We start from the raw sequence: 27989 nt of genomic DNA, 5'->3' as shown, positions 1-27989 counted from the left end.
TCTTTATGACTAAAAGGAGTAGTTTCTTCCACTGTTAGAAGGAAAAAATTCAAGTGATTGCGCCAGCACATCACTGTGTGCGCGCACACAGTTAAGCATTGCTACCTTGACGATGCAGCCTGTTCATTATCATAATAAAATACAGTCAGTCAAACATATGGGGAAAAAAACACACTGCTCAGTTTAAATATGTATAGTAAAATCTGTGCTGTTAAGCGTTATCACCATACTGCCGTGAATTATGTTATGCAAACCATTTTGTTTTATGTGGATATTGGAAAGCGAGTGAAGTAGGCTACATAATAAATAATATTTTAGGCTACATAATAAATAATATTCAAATACATCGCGAATACGGAAACATTTGATTTTGTGTCGAATGAGAGACGCAACATTGGTTTCAGTTTCGTTTTAGCCTAAATTAATTCGTTTTGGCTTGTCATTTAACTATAGCTTCTTATATTTTTAATTCTTGTACTTTTCTAAATACTGTCAATTGAAAGGATTTGTTGTGGAGTGAGGGGAACTAAACTAGCCTAGCTATGTTTACAGTGTTTATTATAATGTTTGTAAACCTTTCGTGTCGTCATTAGGCCTATTTCTGAATGAAATAATAAAATGCGACTTAGACACGACTTATGTTTTTTTTTTTTCTCCTCTAAAAACCTAATTTTTTTTATATGCGTAGCGTATTTCAACCATGCAGCAAACCTTTTTAAATATTTTGATAAATTACTACAAAAAAATAAAACCGTTTAACTGATTGTATTAATCGGTCAAAATTCTTCACGGTCGGTTAACAGTTAACCTGTTAATATGAACATCCCTAGTTCTGTTCATTATAACCATGCGCTGCAGTTTTGTCTTTAAATGCCCAAGCTCTTTAAAGTAGTTGGATTCTGATTGACTGTCAATGTTTTTACCGTTCATCAGCTAGAAAAATCGTTCAGAATAAAATTATATCATTATTGTTCCTCTATGTTGTTATTGTTGTATCTGTGATGTGAACTTAACTATTATCGTAGAATTAATACAATCATTAAAACATGATAGTTAATCATTATAGTTATTGTCCTTGGAGTGAAGTGAGCTTTTATGCCTTTGCTGATAGCTACTCGTGTATAGATAGATACTGTCCTCCCTAATGTGTACTGCGCAATATGCACTACACTAGTGTTTCACCCTGTGTGTGTCTCTTCCTGTCTGTATTGATCTCTCATTCTGATGCAGAAAGAGACAGATGGGTAACGTCCACACATATACACACACACACACACACTTGAGTTCATTTAATTTGTTCACCATATAGAGGTCAGGTGACCTTTGTAATGAGGTCACTGCAATTCAAGCACTCGAGCTGTTTATCAGAGCACTTCTCTTCTCTTCCTCTGCTCCAGTTACTGCTCTTCATCATATTCTTGGTCACTTGAGCACCGGCCGTTCTGCCTGCTCACTCTGTGTCTGTCTGACCGGCACTACGGTGGCAGATATTTGTCCTGAACAGCCCGCAGGACACTTTCCACTTGAACTTCCTGTGCTGTATGAGCATCACGCTCACAGGCTCAGACGTGAAGGAAAAAGAAATGTGAATGCAGAACATCAGACCTCTTTTGTTCAAATGCTCGGGCTGTTTCTCAGATGTATCCCAACATCCCTAAACACAAAGCCATTCATCTGTATATTGGGGGGGGGGGGTCTAATAGCGATTTTAATATATACAGTGGTGTGAAAAAGTGTTGGTCCTCTTCCTGATTTCTTTTTTTTTTTTGCATGTTTGTCACACTTTAATGTTTCAGATCATCAAACAAATTTAAATATTAGTAAAAGATAACACAAGTGAACACAACATGCAGTTTTTAAATGAAGGTTTTTATTATTAAGGGAAAACAAAATCCAAAACTACTAAACCTTACCTACCCCCTAAACCTAATAACTGGTTGGGCCACCCTTAGCAGCAACAACTGCAATCAAGCGTTTGCGATAACTTGCAATGAGTCTGTAAACCTACTTTTTTTTATATGCGTAGCGTATTTCAACCATGCAGCAAACCTTTTTAAATATTTTGATAAATTACTACAAAAAAATAAAACCGTTTAACTGATTGTATTAATCGGTCAAAATTCTTCACGGTCGGTTAACAGTTAACCTGTTAATATGAACATCCCTAGTTCTGTTCATTATAACCATGCGCTGCAGTTTTGTCTTTAAATGCCCAAGCTCTTTAAAGTAGTTGGATTCTGATTGACTGTCAATGTTTTTACCGTTCATCAGCTAGAAAAATCGTTCAGAATAAAATTATATCATTATTGTTCCTCTATGTTGTTATTGTTGTATCTGTGATGTGAACTTAACTATTATCGTAGAATTAATACAATCATTAAAACATGATAGTTAATCATTATAGTTATTGTCCTTGGAGTGAAGTGAGCTTTTATGCCTTTGCTGATAGCTACTCGTGTATAGATAGATACTGTCCTCCCTAATGTGTACTGCGCAATATGCACTACACTAGTGTTTCACCCTGTGTGTGTCTCTTCCTGTCTGTATTGATCTCTCATTCTGATGCAGAAAGAGACAGATGGGTAACGTCCACACATATACACACACACACACACACTTGAGTTCATTTAATTTGTTCACCATATAGAGGTCAGGTGACCTTTGTAATGAGGTCACTGCAATTCAAGCACTCGAGCTGTTTATCAGAGCACTTCTCTTCTCTTCCTCTGCTCCAGTTACTGCTCTTCATCATATTCTTGGTCACTTGAGCACCGGCCGTTCTGCCTGCTCACTCTGTGTCTGTCTGACCGGCACTACGGTGGCAGATATTTGTCCTGAACAGCCCGCAGGACACTTTCCACTTGAACTTCCTGTGCTGTATGAGCATCACGCTCACAGGCTCAGACGTGAAGGAAAAAGAAATGTGAATGCAGAACATCAGACCTCTTTTGTTCAAATGCTCGGGCTGTTTCTCAGATGTATCCCAACATCCCTAAACACAAAGCCATTCATCTGTAGTGGTTCGCTGGAGTCCCAAAGCTTTAGAAATGGCTTTATAACCTTTTCCAGACTGATAGATCTCAATTACTTACTTTCTCATTTGTTTCTGAATTTCTTTGGATCTCGGCATGATGTCTAGCTTTTGAGGATCTTTTGGTCTACTTCACTTTGTCAGGCAGGTCCTATTTAAGAGATTTCTTGATTGCGAACAGGTGTGGCAGTAATCAGGCCTGGGTGTGGCTAGAGAAATTGAACTCAGGTGTGATAAACCACAGTTTTAACAGGGGGGCAAACACTTCTTCACACAGGGCCATGTAGTTTTGGATTTTGTTTTCCCTTAATAATAAAAACCTTCATTTAAAAACTGCATGTTGTGTTTACTTGTGTTATCTTTGACTAATATTTAAATTTGTTTGATGATCTGAAACATTAAAGTGTGACAAACATGCAAAAAAATACGAAATCAGGAAGGGGGCCAACACTTTTTCACACCATTGTATATATATTTTTTTTTACAAATTAACAAAAATAATAAAGAACACCAGATTTAAATATTAATGACTAATTATTATTATGATTAGTATTGCTAAAAATATTAAACAAAATTAAAAATAGTACTGTAATAACACTTTTGTAATTAAAAATATAGTTTAATAGGAATGTAACGATTCACCGCAAGCCGGTTGAAAATCTACAAATATGTGACAATTCAGATCGGTTGAGATGTTAAACGAATCACAATACAGTTGGAGGTAGGAGCATAGACTGTATAAAAACATAGAGGTAGTGTCCGTGACATCACCCGTAGGTTTCTGAGGAGCATTTTTTAAGCCCAAAATGGGCAGAGCTGGCCGTCGCCATCTTGGCAGCGCGTCACTCCTGAATAATCGAAAATGGGCAAAGAGGTGGGACGTGGGTGGAGCTGCTTGCTGAAACCATGCCCGCCTAGCTCGACGGTGGTGACCGCAGCGGCAATCCACCTGTCACTCAAGGTGTGTAGTGTGTATGTTTGGGCATAAAAAAGATCTACAAAGTTACAAATCCACTCCACAGGGAGATATTTCGTTTTTTTTTTTATCCCATTTCATGAACTACAACGAACGGCTCGTTTGGACTACAACGATGGTTTCCAGGGTTTTGTGATGTCACAAAGCAGCTCATTAGAATATCATTAAAATAATTCCTGCCTATGGAAATAATTCGAATGGTTGGGGGGTGGGGAGGGGCGAGGTCGTGGTTAAATGCTTGGTTAAGTGCATCAGACAAGACGACGACGACGAAGAAGTGCTGCTACAGAGTTATGGGCCATTCACACAGAACGCGTTTTTCCATTCCATTGCACTACTTTTCCATTGTTTTTCTATGTAAACACGCGCTTGATGGACGTGCATGACCGTTAGTCTCGCGTCTTTTGCAGCACCGCGTTTTTAAGACATTGTGTCAAGTTAAAAGAATTTCAGATTTTACACGCAGCGCCGCTCATCAATGTCAGTTCCAAAGCAGTGGACCAATCAGAAAAATTTGAAGGCGGGGCAAGCGTTGCGAGCTTCTGTTTACAGTAGCAAGTTGGCATGACAACTGTTTTATTTCCAGCAACATGGCGGAGGAGGCGCTCGTAGTGCCTGTGTCCAGATACCCTGAATTATATAATGTTTCTTCAAGCGATTATCACAACTTGTTCCTTAAAAAAAGAGCTTGGAGAGAAATATCTCTGTCACTGAATATCTCTGGTGAGTAAAGTATTTTTTTATATTTTTATTGCCGTTATTGCATCACGTCTCAAAAGCGCGTCTCGAGACCCCTTGCGTTCTACGCTGCGCTTTTTTAAAAACCATTCCTGAGTGCTGCATCTTTTTAGACGCAAAGACGCGTTCTGTGTGAATGGCGTGGCAGTACTGAAACACCGTCTAAGATGTTCGCCAATCACAACGCACTGGGACAGCTAACCAATCACAACACATTTTGTTTTTTGGAAGGCGGGCCTTCATCAAACCCGGAACTAATCGAGCCGTTTGTGCCAGGCTGGGGAGAAAGGTAATTTAATAATGTAAATTATGTGAAAAATAATGAATTTTTCGAACCACTAAGCATGAGAGCATGTTCTAGTACACCCCCAAAACAAAATCAAGACTTTGTAAAAGAGCATAATAAGACCCCCTTTAAGTCACTTCCATGTTGGTTTCAAGAGAGAGACCGGAAGGTTGCCACTTGGGTAGGAGTTTATATGAATGCATCTCTGAGGGGAACTGACTCTCTTTAGAAAAGTTTAGATGATATTTTCTTTTCATATCGTCTCTGTATTATGCGTATTAAAGCAGCGTTCATTAGCGCTGGACTGTTTTGTTTACAGCCAAGGAAATGCTGTATTACTGCTGTTCCATAAGCGCCCCCTGCTGTCAGAGAGTGAAATTGCGTCTCATTCAGCCCGCCTGCTGTCTTTATTAAAACCAAAGTCAGAGCATTCTGTTTTTGTCTTAAAATTTCAAATTATACAATCTAATTTAGATATAAAAAAAACTGCTCATGCTGCATGTATTCAGCATCTTTGTTTGGATTGTGATTCAAATGCAGTGGTTGCCTCTAATTTTGAATGGAAAGAGCACAGGCAAAGCCTTTGTTTATATAAAGAGGTTTTTTGTCTTATTTATTTGATTAGATTTGGGGTTTGTTTTAAAATTTCAATTTAGTTTTGTTATTTGACATTTCTGTTTCACATGTGCAGCATTTTGTCCAAGCAATAAAAAAAGGACACCTTTTCATTTATAATTTGTCTTCGAATCTAATAGAGAAATCAGTATCGTGAGTTGTGTGAATCGTTAAATCCCTATAGTTTAAGAATAAATATAATGATGTATTAATTAGAAAATAATTTATTTTACAGAAACCCTGCAAGGTTACCTGTTAACATGCAGACAGCCCAGCCTATAGCCTATAAGTCTTTAGAAAGATTTTATTATAAAATGTTATACTATTATGATAAAAAAGGAGCCCATCCATGCCTTTAATATGAAATATGAGCCTTTATGCATCCACTGTAAAATAAATAAAAAAATAAAAAAATACCTGTATACTGGAGAAAGGGCAATAGGGTGGTGTGAGCATTGCTGAGTGCTAAACAAACACATGTAATGTCTGTTTCTTTCGTACTCATAGCCAGAGGGCGCCCTCACACAGAAACTTCAAATATGCCTCACAGAAGTAATAGATGTTCATGGAAATCTCTCATGAACGTGATGCTAAAACAAATTCACATTATACTTATGAAAATACCAGAGACTGCATCAAGAACTTAGACAGATCTATGCAGACCAAACTATCACTTCAATGCATTGATAAAGCCTTTGGGATAAAGTTGTGGTCAGGAGATGGATACAAAAAAATTCAGATCTTTTGACAGTGCTTTGCCACCCATAGTTGACTTTGCTTAAGTTGCACTACCAAGGACTGAAATGCTCGAGGAAAGCTCTTTTCATGCTGAGCTAATCAAACTGACCACAGCTGATCACAGTTGAAAGTCAAATGGCTTTGTGTGCCATTGAGAAGGTGATTAGCTACACCTGATTGAGTTTACAAATCATTTTTAGGAGGGGGTGATCCTTTTTCCAACTCAATTATTCTGTTTTTTTTATTTTTTTATGACATTTTGCTGTTCTATCTTTCACTTGGATGTTATAAGTTGCACTGAGTAAATACAGCTGGATAAAACAAAAACTGTGTCCGTCTTCATTTCAGGCTACAATTGCTACAATGTACAATTGTACATTGCTACAAGCAACAAAATGTAATTATTTTAAAGGGGGGTGATTATTTTCTATACCCACTGTGTGTGTGTGTGTGTGTGTGTGTGTGTGTGTGCGAATACCGGAATATTACGGACGCATGAAAAGCATTATTATTTCAAAGGCTGCGATTCAATTAAATAAATATATACGCTGCGGGTTTAATATGCGCTTTATTTATATGCGTGTAGGTTACGTGCATCTCAGAGTGGCTCCGTTCACAGTAAATGCTGCTCCACACAAACAATTATCATTTACATGCACGGACCGCGTCAAACTCCAGCTGTTGGCGCCCTCTTGCTGGCATTTGATGTCATACAAAATTTACATAAGTTATGATTATATTATTTTATTAAATTATGTTTTTGAACTGTTTTGTTTAATGTACCCTCTTGCTTTTAATATTTTATTTGAACCAATTATAATTGTCTCATTGCTATTATATATGTATTTTAAGTCATTTTAAAGTTTATTGTTCACATAGGTCTATTTTTATTACCACAAAAAAAAAAGAATAATCAGAATAATAAACTGATTACTTGATTACTAAAATAATCATTAGTGACAGCCCTATCAAATACTGTAAAGCGGCTGGCTTTAAATCAATATCGCAATGATCAGATTCTTTCTTAACTGCCGTTTATTTTGTTATTGAGAGGAAAGTTTGCAGCACATATTTACATAATCATCTAAATGCCGCTCTCAGCACCGCCTGGTTCGACTATGTTTACATTCCGACTCTCATAAGTGTCGTCTTCTCTTGAATTGCATCCGGCAGCGCTGAATTACAGTCCTGAGCTACAGTGTCACACTAGTCAAACCGCGTTATTTCAGGCCCTTACATTAGGTTATATGAGATTAAATGACTGTTCGACAACAAAAATATTTGTAGACAATTTTTTTTTTATTGTTGACAATGTCATCTAATCGTTTCAGCCCTAGTCATGACTCTGTTTTATGTGTCTGTAGCGCATCTGTTCCAGCACCGGCGGCTCAGGTAGTTCAGCAGGTTCTGGCAACGGTGGAAGCCAATAAAGTGAGTCACACATGAGCTGCTCCAAACACCAGTCACAATAGTACAGTTGCTGCTGATTGAAATGTCAAACTGCTTTTCATCAGAATTCAGTGTTAGTAACAAGGATTTCCTCTTACAAATCACAAGCACAAAGTCTCCAGAGTGAGCAAACATCTGCCATGTGGTGTAACCATTGTTTTTACTTGCAGAACTCGTTTCAAGGTGCATTAAAGGTCCCAGCACCGCTGGCAGGTCCAGCCCAGACTACATCAGCTAGTTTTGTGTTTGGTGAGTGTGACTCAGAGTTCCCACATGTACAAATAGTATAGTATAAGAATAATAAATGCTAAACAGATGAAATGAGGGCTGCACTACTTAGTTTATACTCCAGTATCTGTGGAGTAATGGTTTGATTGTAGTAATGAACTGGTTTGTGTTTGGGCTGCTGCAGGTGGAGCTGCTAAACCTGATGCAGGAGCATCTTCATCCATCAGTGAGAAGAACTCAAAGGGCTTTTCATTTACTGCTCCGTGAGTTACTAAACCTTATTACTGTGACCCCCTTAATCTCAGTACATGTCTTCATGGTTGTTATTGATTATTATCATGAGTGGTTATCTTGATCTAGTCTATATTATTCATACGGCTTTGCTCTTGTGTCTCTTCAGCAGCACTTCTGATATACTGGAATATTAAGCATGTCTAATGTCTTTATATTGTTTGTATATAAATATGAACTCCAGTATGTGGTTTAGACACAGAGTCTGCTGTTTGCTGTTTCACAGGTCATCGGGGTTCAGTTTCACCTCTCAATCACAGGACACCAACAACACTCAAGGTAGCATCTACTATATGTGTCTTGTGTCATTTAGAAATGCAAACGTTTGATCTTGTTCACTTTTAACACTGTATTAGTCAGAAATGTGCCGTGCCAATGGCCAGGAGTCAGTGCCGCTAGAATCTGCAGAAATCTCCACATAATTTAGAGCCTGTGTTCTCAACCAGGGACTGGGGCCTTGGCAAACTTATTTTAAATAAAAAAATCTTTGAAATAAAGAAAAACAACTACAAATCAAGAGTGTTCTTATTTTAATTCAGCCCCAAACTTCTGGAATTTAAAAATGATATTTTTATTATAATTATCTTAGTTACTTATTTTCATCTATGGATCCCTCCTAATTTCATTGAATTAAAAAGGGCAAGCCGGGCATGAAATATTGTTGTGGATAGTGGGGACGTTGATAATAGAGCCCGACTGATATGGGTTTTTTGGGGGCCGATACCGCTATTAGGGATTAAAAAAGATCGATATATCGGCCGACAAACTAAGTAATTACACCATTCAGAAGCATTTAATCTGCGTTATATGTTCTGTAAAAAAAAATTTCATATCGCCAGCATATTCACCGATACGATATATCTACGACATGCTCATATCGGCCAATAATAACGGCAAAACTATATATTGGTCGGGCTCTAGTTGATAACCACTGATTTAGACCCCAACTATTAATAAAAGTGTTGGATTTGCAGCTTTGGGTAGTACCGTTTCCCATGTTGAAATCCATTTAGCACAATTCGACCAATAGTCTCTCAAATTCAATGCAGAATGTGTGAGAAACTCTGCAGGTTCTGGACCTGCTGTTGGCTTAGTAGTCACACCTCTCTTATTAAATGTCTTTTTTTTCCCTACTTTTGCAAATAGTGAAGAGTTCTGGCCTACCAGGCAAGTTCTCTTTTGCAAGCAGCATGGGAACAAAGATGACGTTTGGTCCTGTGGGGTCTGAGGAGCCTTTTTCCTTCACTCCAAAATTGGCATCTCCTGCACACAGCGTGAACTCCTCTACACCACCTCCTGAGCCATCTAAACTCCCTCAAGCTCCCAAAGCCCAGGGCAATGCTGGAGAAACTCTTGGCTCCTTTTCTGGCTTAAGAGTGGGCCAAAGTGAAGACGTAAAGGAAGCTCCCAAGACCACCTTGAGTTTCTCCTTTGGACCACCTGGCAATGGATCTACAGGATTTGCATTTGGTTCTGCACAAATCAAGGCTGGAAGTTTATCAGAATCAACAGGTGCTACAGCAGAGGCTCCAAAGACGACTACGGCACAAGGATTTGGCACATCTACATTCACCTTTAAACCACAGGAGGGAACTGCTCCTTCAGAAAAGCCAACTTTCACCATTCCCTCGACATCTTCCTTTTCTACAGCTGCCACTTCTTTCGGCAGTCTTCTGCGTGCACCTCTGTCAGAAACGCAAACTCTTCCAACAAAGTCCCTCCAGCCAGAGACGACGACTTCAACTGAGCCAGCTCCCTCCACTGATACTGAACCTAAGGAACCTCCAGCAGAACCCAGTCCTAAATCACCAACCTTAAGTGCTCCATCAGCCGTACCAGTCACTGAAGCCCCTGCTCCCACCAGTACCGAGCCCACTGCAGCTCCTTCCAACAAGCCCCCATCTCCTCCAACTCTCGGAGTGTCGCCCACTCCTCCTCCCTCAGTTACCCCACCATCCGAGATGCCGGTGCCTGTTTCTGAGCCTCCTGCAGCAGAGCCAGTGTCTGATCCTCCCCCCGAGACCACCAGCACTTCCACAGCTACTCCTTTACCCCAAGAGACACCAGCAACCACCTCATCTTCAGCTCCAGTGTCTGAAAAAACAGGCTCAATCTTTGCCCCACCTTCAAGTGGCACAGACAGTCTGACAGTAGGAGCCATCAGTCTTACCAGTGTTGTCGCTACAGCGGCCTCCTCCATCCCATCTGCAGCCATCACCTCCAGCACAGCTCCAACCCCAGGCCCAGTTTTCGGACAACCCACTTCCGTCACTCAGACCACAGCATTCGGATCTACCGTCTTTGGTGCCAATTCTACCACCTCTGGCTTTGGCAAACCTCCCTTTGGACAGAATCCCAGTGCAGGTTTCGGCCAGCCTGCAGCCTCTGGATCTGCTAGCAGCTTCACTTTTGGTCAGCCGGCATTTAGCGCAAGTTCTGGGTTTGGGCAGCCAGCTGCGGCCTCCACCACATCGGCCACCAGCAGCGGAGGAGGAGGACTGTTTGGATCCTCTAGCGCCAACAGTGCCAGTTCCTTCTCCTTCGGAGCCAGCGGCACCAGCTCCACACCCAGCACTGGCACTGGGCTCTTTGGCCAGAGCAGCGCTCCTGTCTTCGGACAGTCCAGCTCAGGCTTTGGCCAGGGATCCATGTTTGGGAGCAACACCACCACAGCATCCTCTGGATTCGGCTTTGGACAACAATCAAGTGGGTTTTTTTTTTTTCACAAATTCCAACAGGAAAGAGTAGGATGTAGAAAATGATACATGAGGTGTAGTGGATAAGGCATAGGGCTAGTGCTAACTAAGAAGTTGCTGGATTAAAGTTGCTCTGTAGTTGCTTGCTAGACCTTTTTTTACTGGGGTATGAGTCCTAGTGAAATACTACTTCTAAATCCTTGTCTGATGGTGGAGATTACCATATACTCCAACCCTGCTCCTGGAGAGCTACCGTCCTGCAGTCTTCAGTTCCAGCCCTGCTCCAACACACCTGCCCGTCATTATCAAGTAACCCTGAACACCTTGATTAGCTAGTTCAGGTGTGTTTGATTGGGGTTGAAGCTGAAATCTGCAAGACAGGAGCTCACCAGGAGCAGGGTTGGAGACCTCTGCCATACCAACTTGAGAATTGCTTTCCCTGATAATATTTCACCAATCATGTTCTGTGTTTTCTGTCAGCTGTTTAGAAGCAGAAGTAGCTATTCGCAAATTAATCGCTATTGCTTAAATTGGTCAAGGTGGTTTGCAAAAAGTTAACAAATTGTTTGTGATTCAGTTGGATTAATTCGAACAGTTCATTCATGCAGTGATGAGTTTTTTTATATTGTAATGGGATACTTCTTAAGACCGAAAACAATAATAGTAGAGGAGGTGATGTTTACAGTCCACTATCTGAAAAAAAAACTCGCAAATGTCTTTGATGTGTCAGCGAAGTAGTGGGGGGGTTGCGTTTCTAGCCTTTCATCAGTACTGGTACTGGGGCCAGGGACCCCCACCCACCCCCAGTACCAGAACTGATGAAAGGCTAGCAACGCTCCTGATCATGACTAGAAGTGAGACATGAGCCTTCACCTGATCAGTACTCTTAACCCCAGAGGGATTGTCCCACATTTATACATGAGCCTGGTGTAGTGTAGATTACAGAACAGAGCATCTTGATGTTAACGCCACTTGCTCACTGTGAAGCCGGCAGCACATGCAGTAGGCTGTGTATTTAATTAATTCAATTGAAGCATTTTGCAATCTAATTATCACACTGGGCCTTATAGTGAAAGCCATATGGTTGTACAGCCCTACCTGTGTAGTTGCAAAAACAAAAGCTGCTTTTCCACCATTGTGCTGAACAGCTGGCATGGTTACAGTTTCTTTTTCCACTATGGTGCTGTGAAATCAGAGTAAGAATGTAAGTAACAAATGCATTTACATTAATGCTTTTGGTAGACACTTTTATCCAAAGCGACTTAAATTGAATTCAAGGTACCCATTTTACCAGTTATTGCTTTCCCTGGGAATTGAACCCGTGACCTTGCTCTACTGTTTTAGCTACAGGAATGCATCAGTTGTTAACTTGATGATGCCTTGATACTGTATGTAAACTATGCAAGGAATCACAGGCAATGAAATGAGAACCACAGCTTATGAATAGCCAAAAAAAGCAAAACAAAAGAGCTGGCTTAAGTGTTTGAAACGCAGCACTGTTTAATCACAAAAAAGACTATAATTGTATGCCATTACTCGTTTAATACATTTAATACATGTCTACGTTAATAATATAATAAAATTCTATATGAATATCCTACATTTCTGCCACAATACCATGGTGCAGTTAGTGTTACTATGGTAAATCAGTGGTAAATGATGGTGATTTGTGGATTGAAAAGCCTTCTGACTGTATAGTTATGTAGTGTTTCTCCTGTTTGTCAGCGCTGTTTCATCTGGCTTTAAACTAGTTTAAATCACTGAGTCATGTGTTCTTCGCTGAATTAAAGCTCTTCACACTGGATCTCACAGCACTGTTTAGTGACCGAGGCTTCTCAGCGAGTAAACGTATCTGCTCTAGGAAGCTCACGCTGCGCTGCCATTTAAACTTTGAGCCGAGTGGACAAATGCTCTGTATGGCACGGTTCAAATGAGTTTCGTAACGCTTTTGGCGCATAAACATTATATTGAACATTTATTGAATTCTTATCGTTTTATCAAGGAAAATTATATCGCCCTAATAATTATTATTTTATCGCCTAGGCCTAATCCAAACTATGTTGGGTGAACTTTTTTTTCTTAAAATCATGCTAAAAATTCACTGTAAATCCACATTTTAAAGCTGATATTTAAAAGTTTATCTTTGTCACATTTTTTACCCCATGCTCAGATCGTTTTAGTTACGATGGTGGAAAAGCGGCTAAGTGGTAATAGGTGAAGACAGACACTAGCTACATTAAAAGTGTTGACATCTAGTGTGTATGTTCAAAGGAGTAATTGAGTGTTGTTCATGTGTCATGAGCATGTCAGGGTCGTGGATGAGATTGTCCAGCACTGGAATGTGCAGCAGTCTCGGGCGTGTCCTCAGGCCAGGATTTCTCCCATTCCTATGAATTCTCAGAGATCCTGAGACTTCCACATTATAAACAGCTGAGTCTCTGACCCCTGACCCCTGAGCTTCAGTGACACTGTAGGATGCCCTGTTCACACCCGTTTACTCTCTGCTTGTTGAGGGCCACATAGAACTCTAAAGAATGTGCTGATTAAAATGTTGCAGATGTATCTGTCGGAATCACCTTAGACTGCATATTATGTTCTGGATAATCAATGACATTTGAGAAGAACTGTGCATTACTGAATCAGTCAAATGGATAGAGGAGCACAAAGAAAGTGTTGAAAGTCAGTGTTTCAGCCTCAACATGCAAATTAGTCAAATGCTTCCTTGTTGCTTGCACAAATTCTGACACACTAATACAAAAAAAATTGTATTCACAAACATGTCTTTATTTGTACAAATCGCTGCACTTTTAATTCTGGGTTTTATTGTGGATAGTACAATACACATGCAGTTTTTATCATTTCATAGGTGCATTCATTTATTAATATTTGAGAGTGATTTCATGTTTCATGTCATGATTTGTTGACTGCATATTTGAGATCAACTGCTGTTTGTTTTTTTCATCTGTGCATTACTGAATCAGTCAAACAGATAGAGGAGCATGAAGCATGAAGCATGTTTCAGTCAGACAATCAAGTCTCAAAATCCAAGTGAATCAAATAGGATGGTCAATGAATGCATGCATTCCACTCGATCCACAAATGTGCATCATCCTTGTTGCAAGTACTTTTACAAAAGAAACGTCTCTATTTGTGCAGTTCACTGTACATTTAAATCTGAATTTCTTTGAAAGGTATTTGAAAGGTTGTGGATAGTAAGATGCATTTGCAGTGTTTATCGAGTTCATAGATGATTGTGCATGCATTTAATACTTTTGAGACTGCTTTCATCCAGTGCTAAAGAATAAGCACAACGAGTTTTATGTTTGATCTCTTAATATCTGTGTGTGTTTTTTTGTTCAGTGTTTGGCAGCAGCACCTCCACTTCATCAGTGTTTGGACAGCAGGCCAGCGGAGCCGGCGTCTTTGGACAGGTACAGTCCTTACAAAGCGCATCATAAGCTCTTTACCTGCTAAAGCAGGCGGGTTATTACTCAGCTGGATGTGTGTGTTTGAGTCTCAGTCTCAGATGCAGTGATGGGGTTTCATCAGCATGCAGTGGAGGCTGGAGTTGCAACATGTCAGATACAAGTTTCAGAGTTTCTCTCTGCTGCAGGCCTTGAAACAGGATGAGCTGTCAGTCTGCTGAATGACTGCTTTGAGTCACCCGAATTACATATTGGCTGTATATTTCCATTGTTTAGACACAAATTTCAGGTTTTCACTCTTGGTTTTGCCTGCCAGCCAGTGAGACCTGAAACCTTTTCAAATACAGCAGACTGGTCTAAAAATCCCTTAACCAAAGCAATATGATATTTAAAAGTTTATTAATATTCATAAATAAGATTTCTTCCAGTTCTTCCAGCCAGTAATATAGTTGATACTAGGGGTGTAACAGTACACAGAAGTCACGGTTCGATACGTACCTTGGTTTTGGGGTCACGGTTTGATACGAATTTGATACAACAGGGATTTTTTTTTTTTTTTTCTATTTTGAGTAGTGCTACATACATGTAGCATGAGCAGTTGTTTTTTATTTGAATTACATTGTATAATTTCAAGATTTAAAGCAAAAACAGAATGTTCTGACTTTAGATTTGTGAAATGATGCTTCATAAGACACCTGCGCAAAACAAAAACAGCAGACGGACTGAATGAAAATGCAAATTCATTCTCTGGCAGCAGGTGGCACTTATGTAACAGCAGCAATACAGTGCAGCTGCACATGTAAACACTACTTTAATATGCATTAATTGGAGAGGAAAAGAAAATGCCACTAAACTTTTCTGAAGATGGTAAGTTCCTCTCATATAACCCACCACCCCTAATTCAATTATTTTTTTCTTCCAATATTTTGCATAGTGTATACAGTGAGCTTGATCTGCCTGGTATGGTATTTTCTCCTCTTTGTGTCCGTCTTCAGCATCTCTGGCCTCTGTTAGCATCCTATTTGCAGACTTTGTAATATTTCCACACAAATTACATTTTGGGAAATGATTAATGTAATTCCGGAATAGAAATCGGCCAAAATAAAACTTAAAAAAATGAATTTTTCCAATTTATGGCTGGTAGACAGGTTTGTCTCTAGAAGCCGAAACTTTCCCACACTGCTGATTTAAAACAAGCAGGCGGTTCTTCAAGCTCTTGCATGCCTGCGTGCCATTCTTGGTTTGGTGCATAGATCGTCTCCTCTTCTGCTCTTTCAGCATTGCATTACTGTGCGCTCCCCCTTCTGTGTTTGATTGCCTATATGACTGACTGTATTCATCGTCTGATTGCAGGAAACTGGACTTTAAATCTAGAAAATAATTGAACGTGTCTCTCAGCTGCCTCCGCATAGAGAGCAGTGTATTTTGTCCAGTGCAAAGGAAGGCCCATTTTGAGGAATATTAGCTTGTTGTCTACGTTACTGCGATTGAAAAAGTGGTAGTAACAATGTTTAGCTCATGAGTTATTGATCATGGGTGCATTTCCCAGAAGCAACTATGGTCGCATGTTCCTTCGTTAACAATAGAGCTCAATGGAACTTGACTAATTGCGACCGTCTCTTCTTCTGCTCTTTCAGCGTTGCATTACTGCGCGCTCCCCCTTCTGTGTTTGATCGCCTATATGACTGACTGTTTCCGTCGTCTGATTGCAGGAAACTGAACCGTAACGTCTGTACCCTGGCCGTTCGGGACGAATACATGTACCGTTATACCCCTGGTTGATACACTAATTGCACGGGGGGGGGGTTTATCTGATTTTGTTATCAGGCTCAGTCCAGCAGAAGTCTGTTCGGGTCAAACACCGGAAACACTTCATCAGGATCAGGATTTTTCAGTGGTCTTGGAGGAAAACCCAGTGAAGATGCTGCCAACAAAAACCCGTTTGGATCGCCAGCCACAGCTGAATTCGGTCAACCCATTAATACAGGTGAGCACACTGATATTTACTATTGTACAATTGTAGTAAACTGTAGCCATTAAAAAAAAAAAAACATTTCTTTACTTGAAATAAAATGTTAACTGAAATAAAAAACTAAAAAAAAAACTTTAACTTTCATTTGATATACTTAAATAACTAAAACTAAAACGGAAATAAATGAATAAAAACTACATTTTAAAAAAAGTATAAAAAATGAAAATGGTTATAGTATCTGTGTTTTAAGTGCCAAAGAGCATCTCTCCTCTGCATTAGTGCTGAAGTTCTTGTGTGGTTTGTTTCCAGCAGGTCCATCTAACCTGTTTGGGAGCAGTGGAGCGAAGGGCTTTAGTTTCGGCAGCAGTTCGTTTGGTGAACAGAAAGCCAGCGGTTCATTCAGCTCTGGCACAGGGTCTGTGGCTGCACAGGGTTTCGGGTCGTTCTCTACACCCACCAAACCAGGTCAAACACACACCACACAATGTAATGCAGTCTAACACATAAATGAGGAAGTGGACATTTTAATGCCAAGAACTGTTATTATTGTTGTTGTGTTGTTTAATTTTTATTATTATTATTTTGTTTGTTATTTTTGTTCTTAATGTTATCCTTTATTTTTATTATTTTATTTTGTTATTATTATTATTTATTTGTATTATTGTTTATTAACTTTTTAGCATTTTAATTACTTTTGTATTGTCTTTATTATATTACTTTATTTTTTGTTTTTATTATCATTTTGTCTTTGTTATTATTATTGTGTTTATTTTATTAATTTTATTATTTTATTACTTTTTTATCTTTGTTGTTGTTATTATTATATTACTTGTTTTATATATTATTATATACTTTGTTACTTTTGTTTAATTTTATAATTTTTATTATTATTTAGATTTTATCAATTATATATTTGTTGTTATCTATTTTATTTGTTTTTATTCTTTTTGTTTTATCTTTTTGTTTTTTTATATATTATTGTTGTTGTTTTTATTTTATGATTGTTTTTATTATTTTTTATTTATCATTATTACTACTATTATTATCTCAGTTTTTGATCATGAAGATCAGTTAGTCTTTTAGATTCAGCTTGACAGGCATTTACTTTAATGTCAACGATCCTGAAAATGTAATTCAATGACGAGACTCACTGAATTATTCAGCTGGCTGTAATTTCAGAGCACTCCGTGAACGATGCTCTTTCCTGAACAATGGCAGTGTGCTTCCTGTTCTCCTGTCTGATCTAATGCTGATCTGTGTGTTTCTGATCTGGCGTTCTGCAGCTGGTTTCGGGGGCGCGCCGGTCTTCAGCAGTCCTTCTACCTTCGGTGGATCTCCAGCGTTCGGCGGATCTGCGGGGTTTGGCTCCACCCCTTCCTTCAACAGTCCGCTGGGCTCCTCCTCGGGGAAGGTGTTCGGTGAGGGAACCACGGCCTCCAACGTTGGGGGATTTGGGTGAGTCCCACTGGGTCAGTCTGCGAAACCACTGCCTCATCCAGCGTGATAGTGATTTAACGTGAATGTGTGTAAGATCCTCCCAGAGCCGTAGGGTTTCTGTGACGTGAAAAACACGACGCAATCACAGAATGCTGTCATACAAAAGGAAAAATATTTAAAACATCAGTAGAAGACACTATATAGGGTAAAAGAGTCAAATCTTAAACTAATAGATATCACCATACTTCCCTAGTGAATTAATCACAGTGCATTATGACATTACAATATTTCTGAAATGTTGTGTTCAAATACGCAAATGATGCATTATCCTATTTAATATGCGTGCATTTGCATACATTTCCAGAACAGAAATCTGAACATTGGTTCAAAATTCTTGTTTGGTTTTGTTGACCTTAAAGTTAAAGGAGATTTGGATTTCTTTTTTTTTATCACTCCATAATTCAGAAAGTACTAGGGATGCACCTAAATGAAAATTCTGGGCCGAAACCAAAAATTCCGGATACGCTTGGCCGAATACCGAAACCAAAAATTACTTCTTTTAAAATATTTTTAAATACTTTTTATATAATTGATTGTATTAATATTCATATATTTCATGAAATGTAATTCATCTGAACTGAAAAACTACAAACCAATAAAATAATCACTTTTTTCAGTGTTGTAGTATAACCAGCAGGAGAGCATTGATGTGTGAACTGAATTCAGTGACACTACAATGTGTTAAAGTGAAGTTATTGAATATTTTTATAATAAAAACATTATTTTGCAAAAGCACTTTTTTTAAAATTAAGTAATTTAGTATAACCAGTAGGAGACCACTGATGTGTAAACTGAATTTGGTGACTCTACAGTGTGTAACATTGACGTTATTGACTATTTTAGTAGTAACGCTTTTCAGGTTTTGCACTCGGTTTGCAGTCGGTCCCTTCGGACTTGTCTCTCAGCTGCATAGAGCGCCATGTATTTTGTCCAGTGCAGGGGAAGGCTCGTTTTGAGGAAAATTAGCTTGTTGTCTTTGTTACTGCGATTGAAAAAATGTTTAGCTCACGAGTTATTAATCATGGGTGCGTTTCCCAAAAGCAACTATGGTCGCAAATTCCGTCGTTACCAATAGAGCTCAATGGAACTTGCGACCGTAATTAGCTAACAATGCTTTTGGGAAACATAAACCCCAAGGAAATTTGAATCTGTGAATATGTTGCCAATTTTACTGAACTTGTTTACAGGAGGTGTATCAAACCTGTCATGGTAAAGTGCTTCGGCACCGTATCTCCTCTTGAAATTTTCACCGAACAGACACTTTAAAGTATTTCCATACAGCTGACATGATTGCCCTTTTCTGGGTAGCGCCGTGATAATGGCTAGAGCAAGAGTGAAATCTGAGCGCTGAGCACAGGGCGAAGGGAAAGAAGGCATATATTTTCAGTTTGTATTTTCTGCCTTTTTTTTTTTTTTCAGCCAAAAACTGATGATGCCATTTCCGAAAATTCAGTGCATCCCTAAAAAAATACTGTCAATAGACGGAATGCAAATACATTTTCACCATGTTTTTAGAAATAAGATGTTGTGTAAATCAGTGTGAATGATATACAAGCAAACCCCTCAGTAAAAGCCTTCAAAATATAGATAGGAGTAAAACTGTACAGTTTGGTGTATGAAAGTGCTGCTGAAGTGAAGAAACAAATTCACCGTCTTAAAGGGAAAGTTCACCCAAAAATGAAAATTCTGTCATTAATTACTCACCCTCATCATCTTCGGAACACAAATTAAGATATTTTTGATGAATTCTGAGGGCTCTCTGACCCTTCATAGACTGCAATGTAATTACCATGTTCCTGTGGCTCAGTGGTAGAGCATTGCGTTAGCAGCGCAAGAGGTCGTGGGTTCGATTCCCAGGGAATACACATACTGGTAAAAAATGTATTGCCTGAATGCACTGTAAGTCGTCTGCTTTATGCATAAATTATAAATTAAATTAATTAATTATTATAATTAATTAATTACCACGATCAAGGTCCAGAAACGTAGCAAGGACATCGGTAAAATAAGTTTGGAACGACATGAGGGTGAGTAATTAATGACAGAATTTAAATTTTTGGGTGAACTATCCCTTTAAAATATTTAATCCACAGTTTTTGGATTTTGGGTGTTTTCTTTCCACTAGTTTGAAAGAAGACGTGTTATGAAAGCAAAATCGACCAAAATGGCCCAGTGCATGAAAACACATTGGATGAAAGCGTGACAGTGCAGTGAAGCTGATGGGATGGGATCAAAGCTGCGTTTTATTGTTCATGTTAGACAGCACAATAGATGAATGTCCATGTATTTTGTGTCTTGAGTTGATCAGATGACATTGTCAAGCGGTTTGTCGTGACGTGTGTGCAGACGCTCAGAATGAGGAAATTAAATGTTGGATTATTGTCATTTTCACCTGGAGGTCCCATGAGCGTGTTTGTCAGGAATTATGCAGAATGTGAATTATGCAGTGTGTGTGTGTGTGTGTGTGTGTGTGTGGCGGAGATTACAGGCCGTGAGAGAGATCAGGAGTCTCCCGTCAGAGATCAGCAGACTCGAGTGTGTGCGGCTGCTGTATGTTCTGCTTCTCAACATGATTGCATGGAGATGAAGTGAAACACAAACATGATTATATTTCTGCTTGACTGAAGTGGATTTGAGTGGTTTTGACTGACTATGCTTTGGGCAGCTTCTTGAATCATGACACACAAATGACATTTACATCAAAATACACTATAATAGAAAGGAGGAAAATGTTTCTTTTCTGTTGACAAGCATCTGTAGATTTGCTGAACAAACAGGTAAAACTCGAGTAGGTGTGATTAAGAGATTTTTCTCACATTGTTTTTGTCCATCCATTGAAAGAGCACAAAACCAAAACTTACAAGCATCAAAATCTTCATAAAGACATTGTAAAAGTAATCCACATGAATCAATAGGCCAGTCTGCAAATGACTTAAAATCAGTTTGATCAAATGTAAGACCATAAAATGTCTTAAATATCTTAAATGGTACAACAGAAGTCTTATTTTTGGTGGTCTTAAATTCTGAGAAAAATCGAAATCGCAATTCAGCCTAATATAATAATTAAAGTTCTAAAGGCGATAATTTCATTAAATATTTTTTTAAATGTACTGTAAAATATTATTAACATTATTTAGGAAAAATAATGTTATTTTAAGATGCGCTTGTAAAATGACAGTCCTAATGTTTTTTCTTCATTTCTTTATTTTCATTTTCAAATGTTAAACCATCAAACTTTTATTTTGACAGAAAACTGTTGACGCGTTCCAGAAAACGTTCCATAATCCAGGAAAAAAATGGATTATGATCAGATTTTATTTATTTTTTAATTAATTGTGCAGCCCTATAAAGGAATCTGAAATAATTGAATAATTTCACAATTGTATGGGTTTGTTCTGTATGGATATACAGTATGATAGTCATTTTATTTGTGCAGAAATTATGATTTTAAAAACTCCATCACTTACTGAATTTTAGACATTTACAGATAATTCGATATGCTTTGTTATTTTGGGAGGTAAACACATAAGATATCTGGACTGTTGTGTTCCTCTATTTGAGAAACATTTCCCACAGTAAAAAGTTAAAAGCAGAGAAAATGTCAGAAAATACATTTTGAAGCATCACAATGAAATGAGACAGAGACGAGACACTGAGAGTCCAGTGGGATAATTCATGGATATTGATCATTAGTCATGTGAGCAGAATGAAACGAACAACCACACCAACACAGCGCTTTAATAAAAAACAGCCTTCACGTGTTTGTCAGTGACAGAAATAATGCAGTAAATGAACCAAAACAAAGCCAAGAACAAAAAACCTGATCACGAGCAACAAATATAAGCATGCAAATGAAGTGAAGCACTTGAACAGATCATGATACAAGACACTCAAAACACATGGAGATTCTTACTAACATAAAGGGAAAATAACAGGTTAGTTTGGAAACAACTGCAGCTATATTTGCTCGTGCAGCATGAGGGTCTTCTCTAAGTGTGAGTAAACGAGTACATCTGAGTCGTGTTATGACGGATGAGCTCAGGGCCTAAATTGAGGTCCCCACGGGTAAACAAGCTAATAAATCACAGAATTGAGTTTTTTTGAAAATGTAAAAATGCACAAAGTTTCCTGTAAGGGGTAGGTTTAGGTGTAGGGCACTAGAATATAAGGTCTGTACAGTAGAAAACCCATTATGCCTATGGAGAGTCCCCACAAGGATTGTGTGTGTCTGTCTCGCACTTGTGTCGCGCCGCATAACTCACCCAAATAAACCCACTGCCATCTGTGTCGCATGTTCAGCCTCTGACGTGATGCATGCTTCTGTTTGTGTGTTTCAGGTTCGGGTCTCCTCAGAATACGTCATCGTTCAGCTCTCTAGCGGGTTCGAGTACGGCGGCGCCGTCGTTCGGGAGTCTGGCGCAGCAGCAGCAGCAGCCGCCACCGTCGGGATTCGGCACTCAGAGCGGCGCTTTCTCCGGCTTCGGCTCGTCTGGAGGTGAAACCACACGTCTCTTTCACACCGACAGCGGTCAGGAGTTCACAGGCCCTCGGCATCAAATGCTGCTGTTATTCGGCTTCCCCTTACAGCCGCAGCAGGACTAGCTTTAGAGCCGAGAACGTGCTGCGTTTGGCTGGTTCACTGAAATCAAACACCAGTTTCATTCAAACTACACAAGATTTTGGAGCAGTTTGTTTCTTTTCTTGTGGAGCTTGAGTCTCTGAACTAGAAATCTGGATGATCACATGCTTTAGCATTTTACCTGATAATCTTGCATTACACACACAACTTTGGCCAAAAGTTTGACATGCTCATTCATTTAAATATTAATTAGGTTGGCTTGAGAAAGCCTATAACACGAAATGTGTAGGGATTGTTATAAGCCAACCTACTGATATTCTATTTAAGCTTATTATTATTATTATATATTATTCTGAGACTAAATTTGTAAATGCATCTCCTCCTTTCAAGCTAAACCCAGCCCAGACCTTCTGACTGCAACAATCTCTAGCAACTACCAGAACAACCTAGCAGCCGCCTAGCAACACCCTAGAAACCACCCAGAAGACCCTAGACACCTAGCAACCACGCCAAGTACCTTAGCAACCACATAGCAACTTCCTAGCAATCACCCCAAGTACTCTAGAAACCGCATAGCAACACCCTAGCAACCACTCATTTGTGACATAATGTGACAAAATGTGATTATTTTAGAGGGGGGTCATTCTTTTCTATACCCACTGTATCTATCATCTGACCATATCTATCCATCCATCTAAACTTTCAAACTTCAAGCTAAACCTAAAGTTTGTCTTGAGAAATTTTTATACTCATATTTTCATTTTAGTTTTGATAATTTTGTTAGTTTTTTTTTTTTTTTGTCTGTTTTCTAAGGCAACATTTCTAATTTTAGTTTTTGTGATTTTTATGTGCTGTTTTCAATTTAAAGCTTTTCTTTTAAGCTTTTTATTTTTTAGTTTTAGTAATTTTAGTACTTGAACTTACACTTAATTAAAAATACTTAATGTGTCTACTAGTGTTGTGCTTTTGTAAATAAATAATAAAAATTCTCATTATTTAGCTTAATTTTAATTTTAGTTGTGAAAGCATTTAATTTTAGTTTGTAATTGTGTGCTTTTGTTTAACAAAATTATATATATACTGTATATAATTTAAGTAATTTTAGTACTTTAACCAAAAGGCAGCATTACTAATTTTCAAAATGTAGTTGTTAATGTAATGTTTATATTTTATTCAGCTTTATTTCATTTAATGACAACCCTTTTTCAATCGTTTTAATTCTAATTATAGCTTGAGTTACCAATAACAACACTGGTTTTGAGATTTTTGAAGTGCTAAATAGAGTCGTTCAGTGCAGGTTCTGTTTCTCATGAGCTCTGATCTCTGCTGTGCTCGCATCGCATTCTCTGCATCTCCTGTGATAAATCACCAAAGTCAGACTCGAGTGCTGCTCGCTGCGTGTCACACGTTACCTAGTTACAGTGATAAACCCACTCCAGACCTCTTTACTTTACCTTCACCTGTCATTGCTGATGAAGTCTGACTCTCTGATTATGTCTGTGTCTGTAGGTTTTGGAGGTTTTGGGAACACCAACACTAATGCCAACCAGTAAGTGTTTCGTCATTCACGGTCATTCACACACATCCGTCAGAGTTCTGCCCACACATTCATGTCTCTGATGTTTTTCAGACCCTCGTCTCAGACGTTCAACAGTTGGAGGAGTTGATCTGCGGACACTGAAGTCATCTGATCTGATCTGCTGTGATTTTATAGTGTGCACGCAGGATTGAATGTGCCATGAGGTTCATGTTCTTAACGTGTGCTGATGTCCTCCTGTTTTATGTTCAGTGTGTTTCTTCTGTTTTAACTGCACAATGTGAAATAAACTCAAGTGCTGTTGACTGTACTTTTCATTTCTGTGCTTTACTGTCACACTGTAAAAAAATATTCAGGCAATATTTAGGCCTCTATTTGAAGTTCATGTATTTCAATGGCATAAAAGACTAATAAAATTAATGTGATGCATATTTTTTTACTCGTGTATAAATGAAATGGGTCAGATTTCTGCACTTAAAAAGTCATTGCATAGTTAATTATTTCCATCTATTTGATTTGATTTAAATAATTAAATTCCCAAAATGCTTTTAAGTAAAATTGCTTAGAATCAGCATAAATCTGTTCATTGTGAAAACAATTACATTTATTCAGGTAAAAAGTAAGGTAACACTTTATTTTAAGGACCAATTCTTACTGTTAACTAGTTGCTTATTAGCATGCATATTGGTTGTTTATTAGTACTTATACAGCACAAAATTAGTTCCTTATTCTACATGACCATATTCTAGATCCATTAACTTTACCAGTGTTGGGGAGTAACTAGTTACATGTAACGGCGTTACGTAATTTAATTACAAAATACACTGAATTTATTTAATACACGAGTTTCACAATTTGAGTTGAATTACTGAAATAAATTAACTTTTCCACGACATTCTAATTTATTGAGATGCACCTGTAGATTCGTAGTAGTGAGTGGAAGTAGGTGGGTGCTGAGCCTGTGGCTGTTCTATATGCAAGCATCATTGTCTTGAACTTGATGCGAGCCGCAACCGGTAGCCAGTGCAGGGAGATAAAGAGAGGTGTAACATGGGCTCCTTTGGGCTCGTTGAAGACCAGTCCTGCCACTGCATTCTGAATCATTTTAAGAGGTTCGTTGTGCTTGATGGAAGTCCAGCCAGAAGAGCATTTCCACTCTTTCTCTGCTGTAGGACAGGACTATAAACTTGTTAAATCATCTAAACCAGTGATCCTCAAATCTGGCTCACGAGATCCACTTTCCTGCGGAGTTTAGCTCCAACCCTAATCAAACAAACCTACCTGTGATTTTCTAATGATCCTGAAGACATTGATTAGCAAACTCAGGTGTGTTTGATTAGGGTAGAGCTAAACTCTGCAGGAAAGTGGATCTCGCGAGCCAGATTTGAGGATCACTGATCTAAACCAACAACATGTACTGCTGGCAGCAGATCCAGACTGATCCTATTTAGCGCCCAAACTCTAGAATAATCTACCTAGTGTTGTTCAGGAGGCAGACACACTCAGTCAGTTTAAATCTAGATTAAAAACCCATCTCTTTAACCTGACGTACACATAATACACTATCGCATTTCTATAATTCAAATCCGTTAAAGGATTGTTAGGCTGCATTGATTAGGTCAGCCGGAACCGGGAACACTTCCAATAACATACGATGTACCCGCTACATCGTTAGAAGAATGGCATCTACACTAATATTAGTCTCTTTCATTCTTATTCTAAGGTCGCCATACAGATCCAGTATGTATCCAGACCAGATGGTGGATCAGCACCTAGAGATGACCTCTACAGCCCTGAATGTCAGAGGAGACCATGTCAACTAGACGAACCCTAGAGACAGATCCCCTGTGAAGACCTTGTCGGCCATCGGCACAAGACCACGAGAACCAGACGAGTCCTCTGCACAATCTGATTGTGTTGCAGTCTGGAATTAAACCACACCATGAGAACTGGCTCCCCGACTGAGCCTGGTTTCTCAAGGTTTTTTTTCTTTTTCTCCATGTCTGTCACCAATGGAGTTTTGGTTCCTTGCCACTGTCACCTTCGGCTTGCTTTGTTGGGGACACAATTTCTGGCAATTTTGTTGACTTGATTGCACAGATACTATTGGAAGAAAACTGAACTGAGCTGGACAATGACATCACTGAATCAACGATGAACTGACTTTAACTGATAAATGGACTGTGTTCTATTGTCCTTTTGCATTATCAGCACACGTTTTTTTTCTGTTTAACACTGTAAAACTGCTTTGACGCAATCTGTATTGTATAAAGCGCTATATAAAGGTGACTTGACTTTACATGAAAACTATATTAACCTGGTTAATGTGCACTTTAAACACATTCAGTTTATTAGTACTATTACAGAAATCTGATCTGTTCTTTTATGTGTGACTGACAAATATTCATTGCATTAAGTTTATTAGTTTGTTAAAACTGCAATCCAAATGCATGGACATTTTAAATGCAATTAAAATACATAAATCTTAATTGTAGGCCTTAATATTTGTCGTTCATTCCTGACATGTGATTTATTTCCTAATGAGATGATAAATTGTGTGTGTGTGTGTGTCAGTCACTCAGGCTCTTATCACAGTAGTGTCGCTTCACAAGCCTCGAGTGCTTCCAGATTCTTCTAGAAGAGATTCTGAACAAAAAACAAAAACTGAGTTTGCAGAAACTACACTTAAACTTACCCGAGTAACCACTGAAACCGGTTTCATGAAATAAGCCACTGATCCAAACCTTTGTTTGTTTGCGTTTGTCGCTGTGATGAGGTTATAGATGGCCACGTGTCGAGCGCCATTGTCCTTTGACCCTGCGATACATCATGATATTTCATTTTGACCAGCATCTTCCTGTAGTTCCTCAGGCATTAGAGGAGGTTTTGTTTTTCCACATAAGCATCTGGCGTCTGACTGTTTATTATCTTATAGATTATGTGTTTAGAATGAGACAGGTGCAGGAGAGGCGCGTGTAAATATAGCAGTGAATGCAGACGAATGAAGACTAATCTTGTCTGCAGATGATCAGAGTTTGGTGTCTAGAGATCAATCCCATCATGCCGCTGGAGTGTCTGCACTCTGGGATCGAGTCTGTGATCTGAATCAGGTGTGTTTGATTAAGGAGACATGCAAAACATGCAGTGTTGGGGTGCCTCCAGGACCAGGGTTGGGAACCACTGTGTTAATCTCTCAGTCTCTCGGCTGCTTTAGTTTAAGCCTCGTCTTCAACCACGGATAATGGGATAATACGCTCCATTATCAAACACGCTTAAATCCACGGGAGACTATGATGAAACCAGCTGCAGGTACACATGATCTAAACCCGCCACAGTCTGCAGTTCATCTGCGCACAATGAGAATACAGGAAGATCTTACGCCAAAATGACACTGTAATACATCAAGGTCAATTGCTTTAAAATGCATTTACTAAGATTTGCATCATTACTCCAGTCTTCAGTGTCACGTGATCCTTCAGAAATCATTCTAATATGTTGATTTGCTGCTCAAGAAACATTTCTGATTTTTATCAATGTCGAAAACAGTTGTGCTGTGGAAACTGTGATACATTTTATTTTTCAGGATTTTTGATTAATCAAAAGTTCAAAAGAACAGCATGTATTTAAAATAGAAATCTTTTGTAACATTATAATGCCTCCTTGATGAATAAAAGTGTCAATTCCTTTCAAAAACAAGCAAACAAACCCCAAACTTTTGGATATATTGACGAGGTTGATGAAAATAATAAAATACTATAGCTACTAAATCTGTGATAATCTCTCATTCTTCAGTCATGTTCTTGTGTTTGTGTGTTTGGTTGTCGATGTCTTTATTAATCCTGTTGAAAAAAACAGCATATGCTGGTTAGGTATGTTTTGACGCTGGGATGCTGGTTTAAGCTGGTCCTTTGCTGGTTTATGCTGGTCCTTT

General features: G+C 38.7%; 1 protein-coding gene across 9 annotated transcripts in view; it reads left to right on the top strand.

Moving 5' to 3' along the window:
• The window catches only part of nup214 (nucleoporin 214), a 60207-nt gene extending 35726 nt beyond the window's left edge, over window positions 1–24481 (top strand). For 3 of the 9 annotated variants that reach the window (XM_016469055.1, XM_016469053.1, XM_016469052.1), the window contains exons 25-36: window positions 7749–7815; window positions 8004–8082; window positions 8246–8324; window positions 8579–8631; window positions 9499–11058; window positions 14409–14479; window positions 16301–16460; window positions 16755–16910; window positions 17729–17900; window positions 22280–22437; window positions 24031–24070; window positions 24152–24481. In XM_016469055.1, coding sequence (XP_016324541.1) covers window positions 7749–7815; window positions 8004–8082; window positions 8246–8324; window positions 8579–8631; window positions 9499–11058; window positions 14409–14479; window positions 16301–16460; window positions 16755–16910; window positions 17729–17900; window positions 22280–22437; window positions 24031–24070; window positions 24152–24188 — 2632 coding nt within the window. In that variant the 3' untranslated portion in view covers window positions 24189–24481. Of the gene's footprint in view, window positions 1–7748; window positions 7816–8003; window positions 8083–8245; window positions 8325–8578; window positions 8632–9498; window positions 11059–14408; window positions 14480–16300; window positions 16461–16754; window positions 16911–17728; window positions 17901–22279; window positions 22438–22911; window positions 23138–24030; window positions 24076–24151 lie in introns of those variants that run through there. The other 6 variants (XR_001632557.1, XR_001632555.1, XM_016469058.1 and 3 more) reach the window with 6 other exon arrangements.
• Window positions 24482–27989: the final 3508 nt, after the last annotated feature.

Source organism: Sinocyclocheilus anshuiensis, unplaced genomic scaffold (genome assembly GCF_001515605.1).
Source record: "Sinocyclocheilus anshuiensis isolate Anshui unplaced genomic scaffold, SAMN03320099.WGS_v1.1 scaffold1045, whole genome shotgun sequence".
NCBI classification, from domain to species: Eukaryota; Metazoa; Chordata; class Actinopteri; order Cypriniformes; family Cyprinidae; genus Sinocyclocheilus; species Sinocyclocheilus anshuiensis.
Note: the sequence above shows the minus strand (reverse complement) of the source record. Positions and strands in the feature narration are given on the sequence as shown.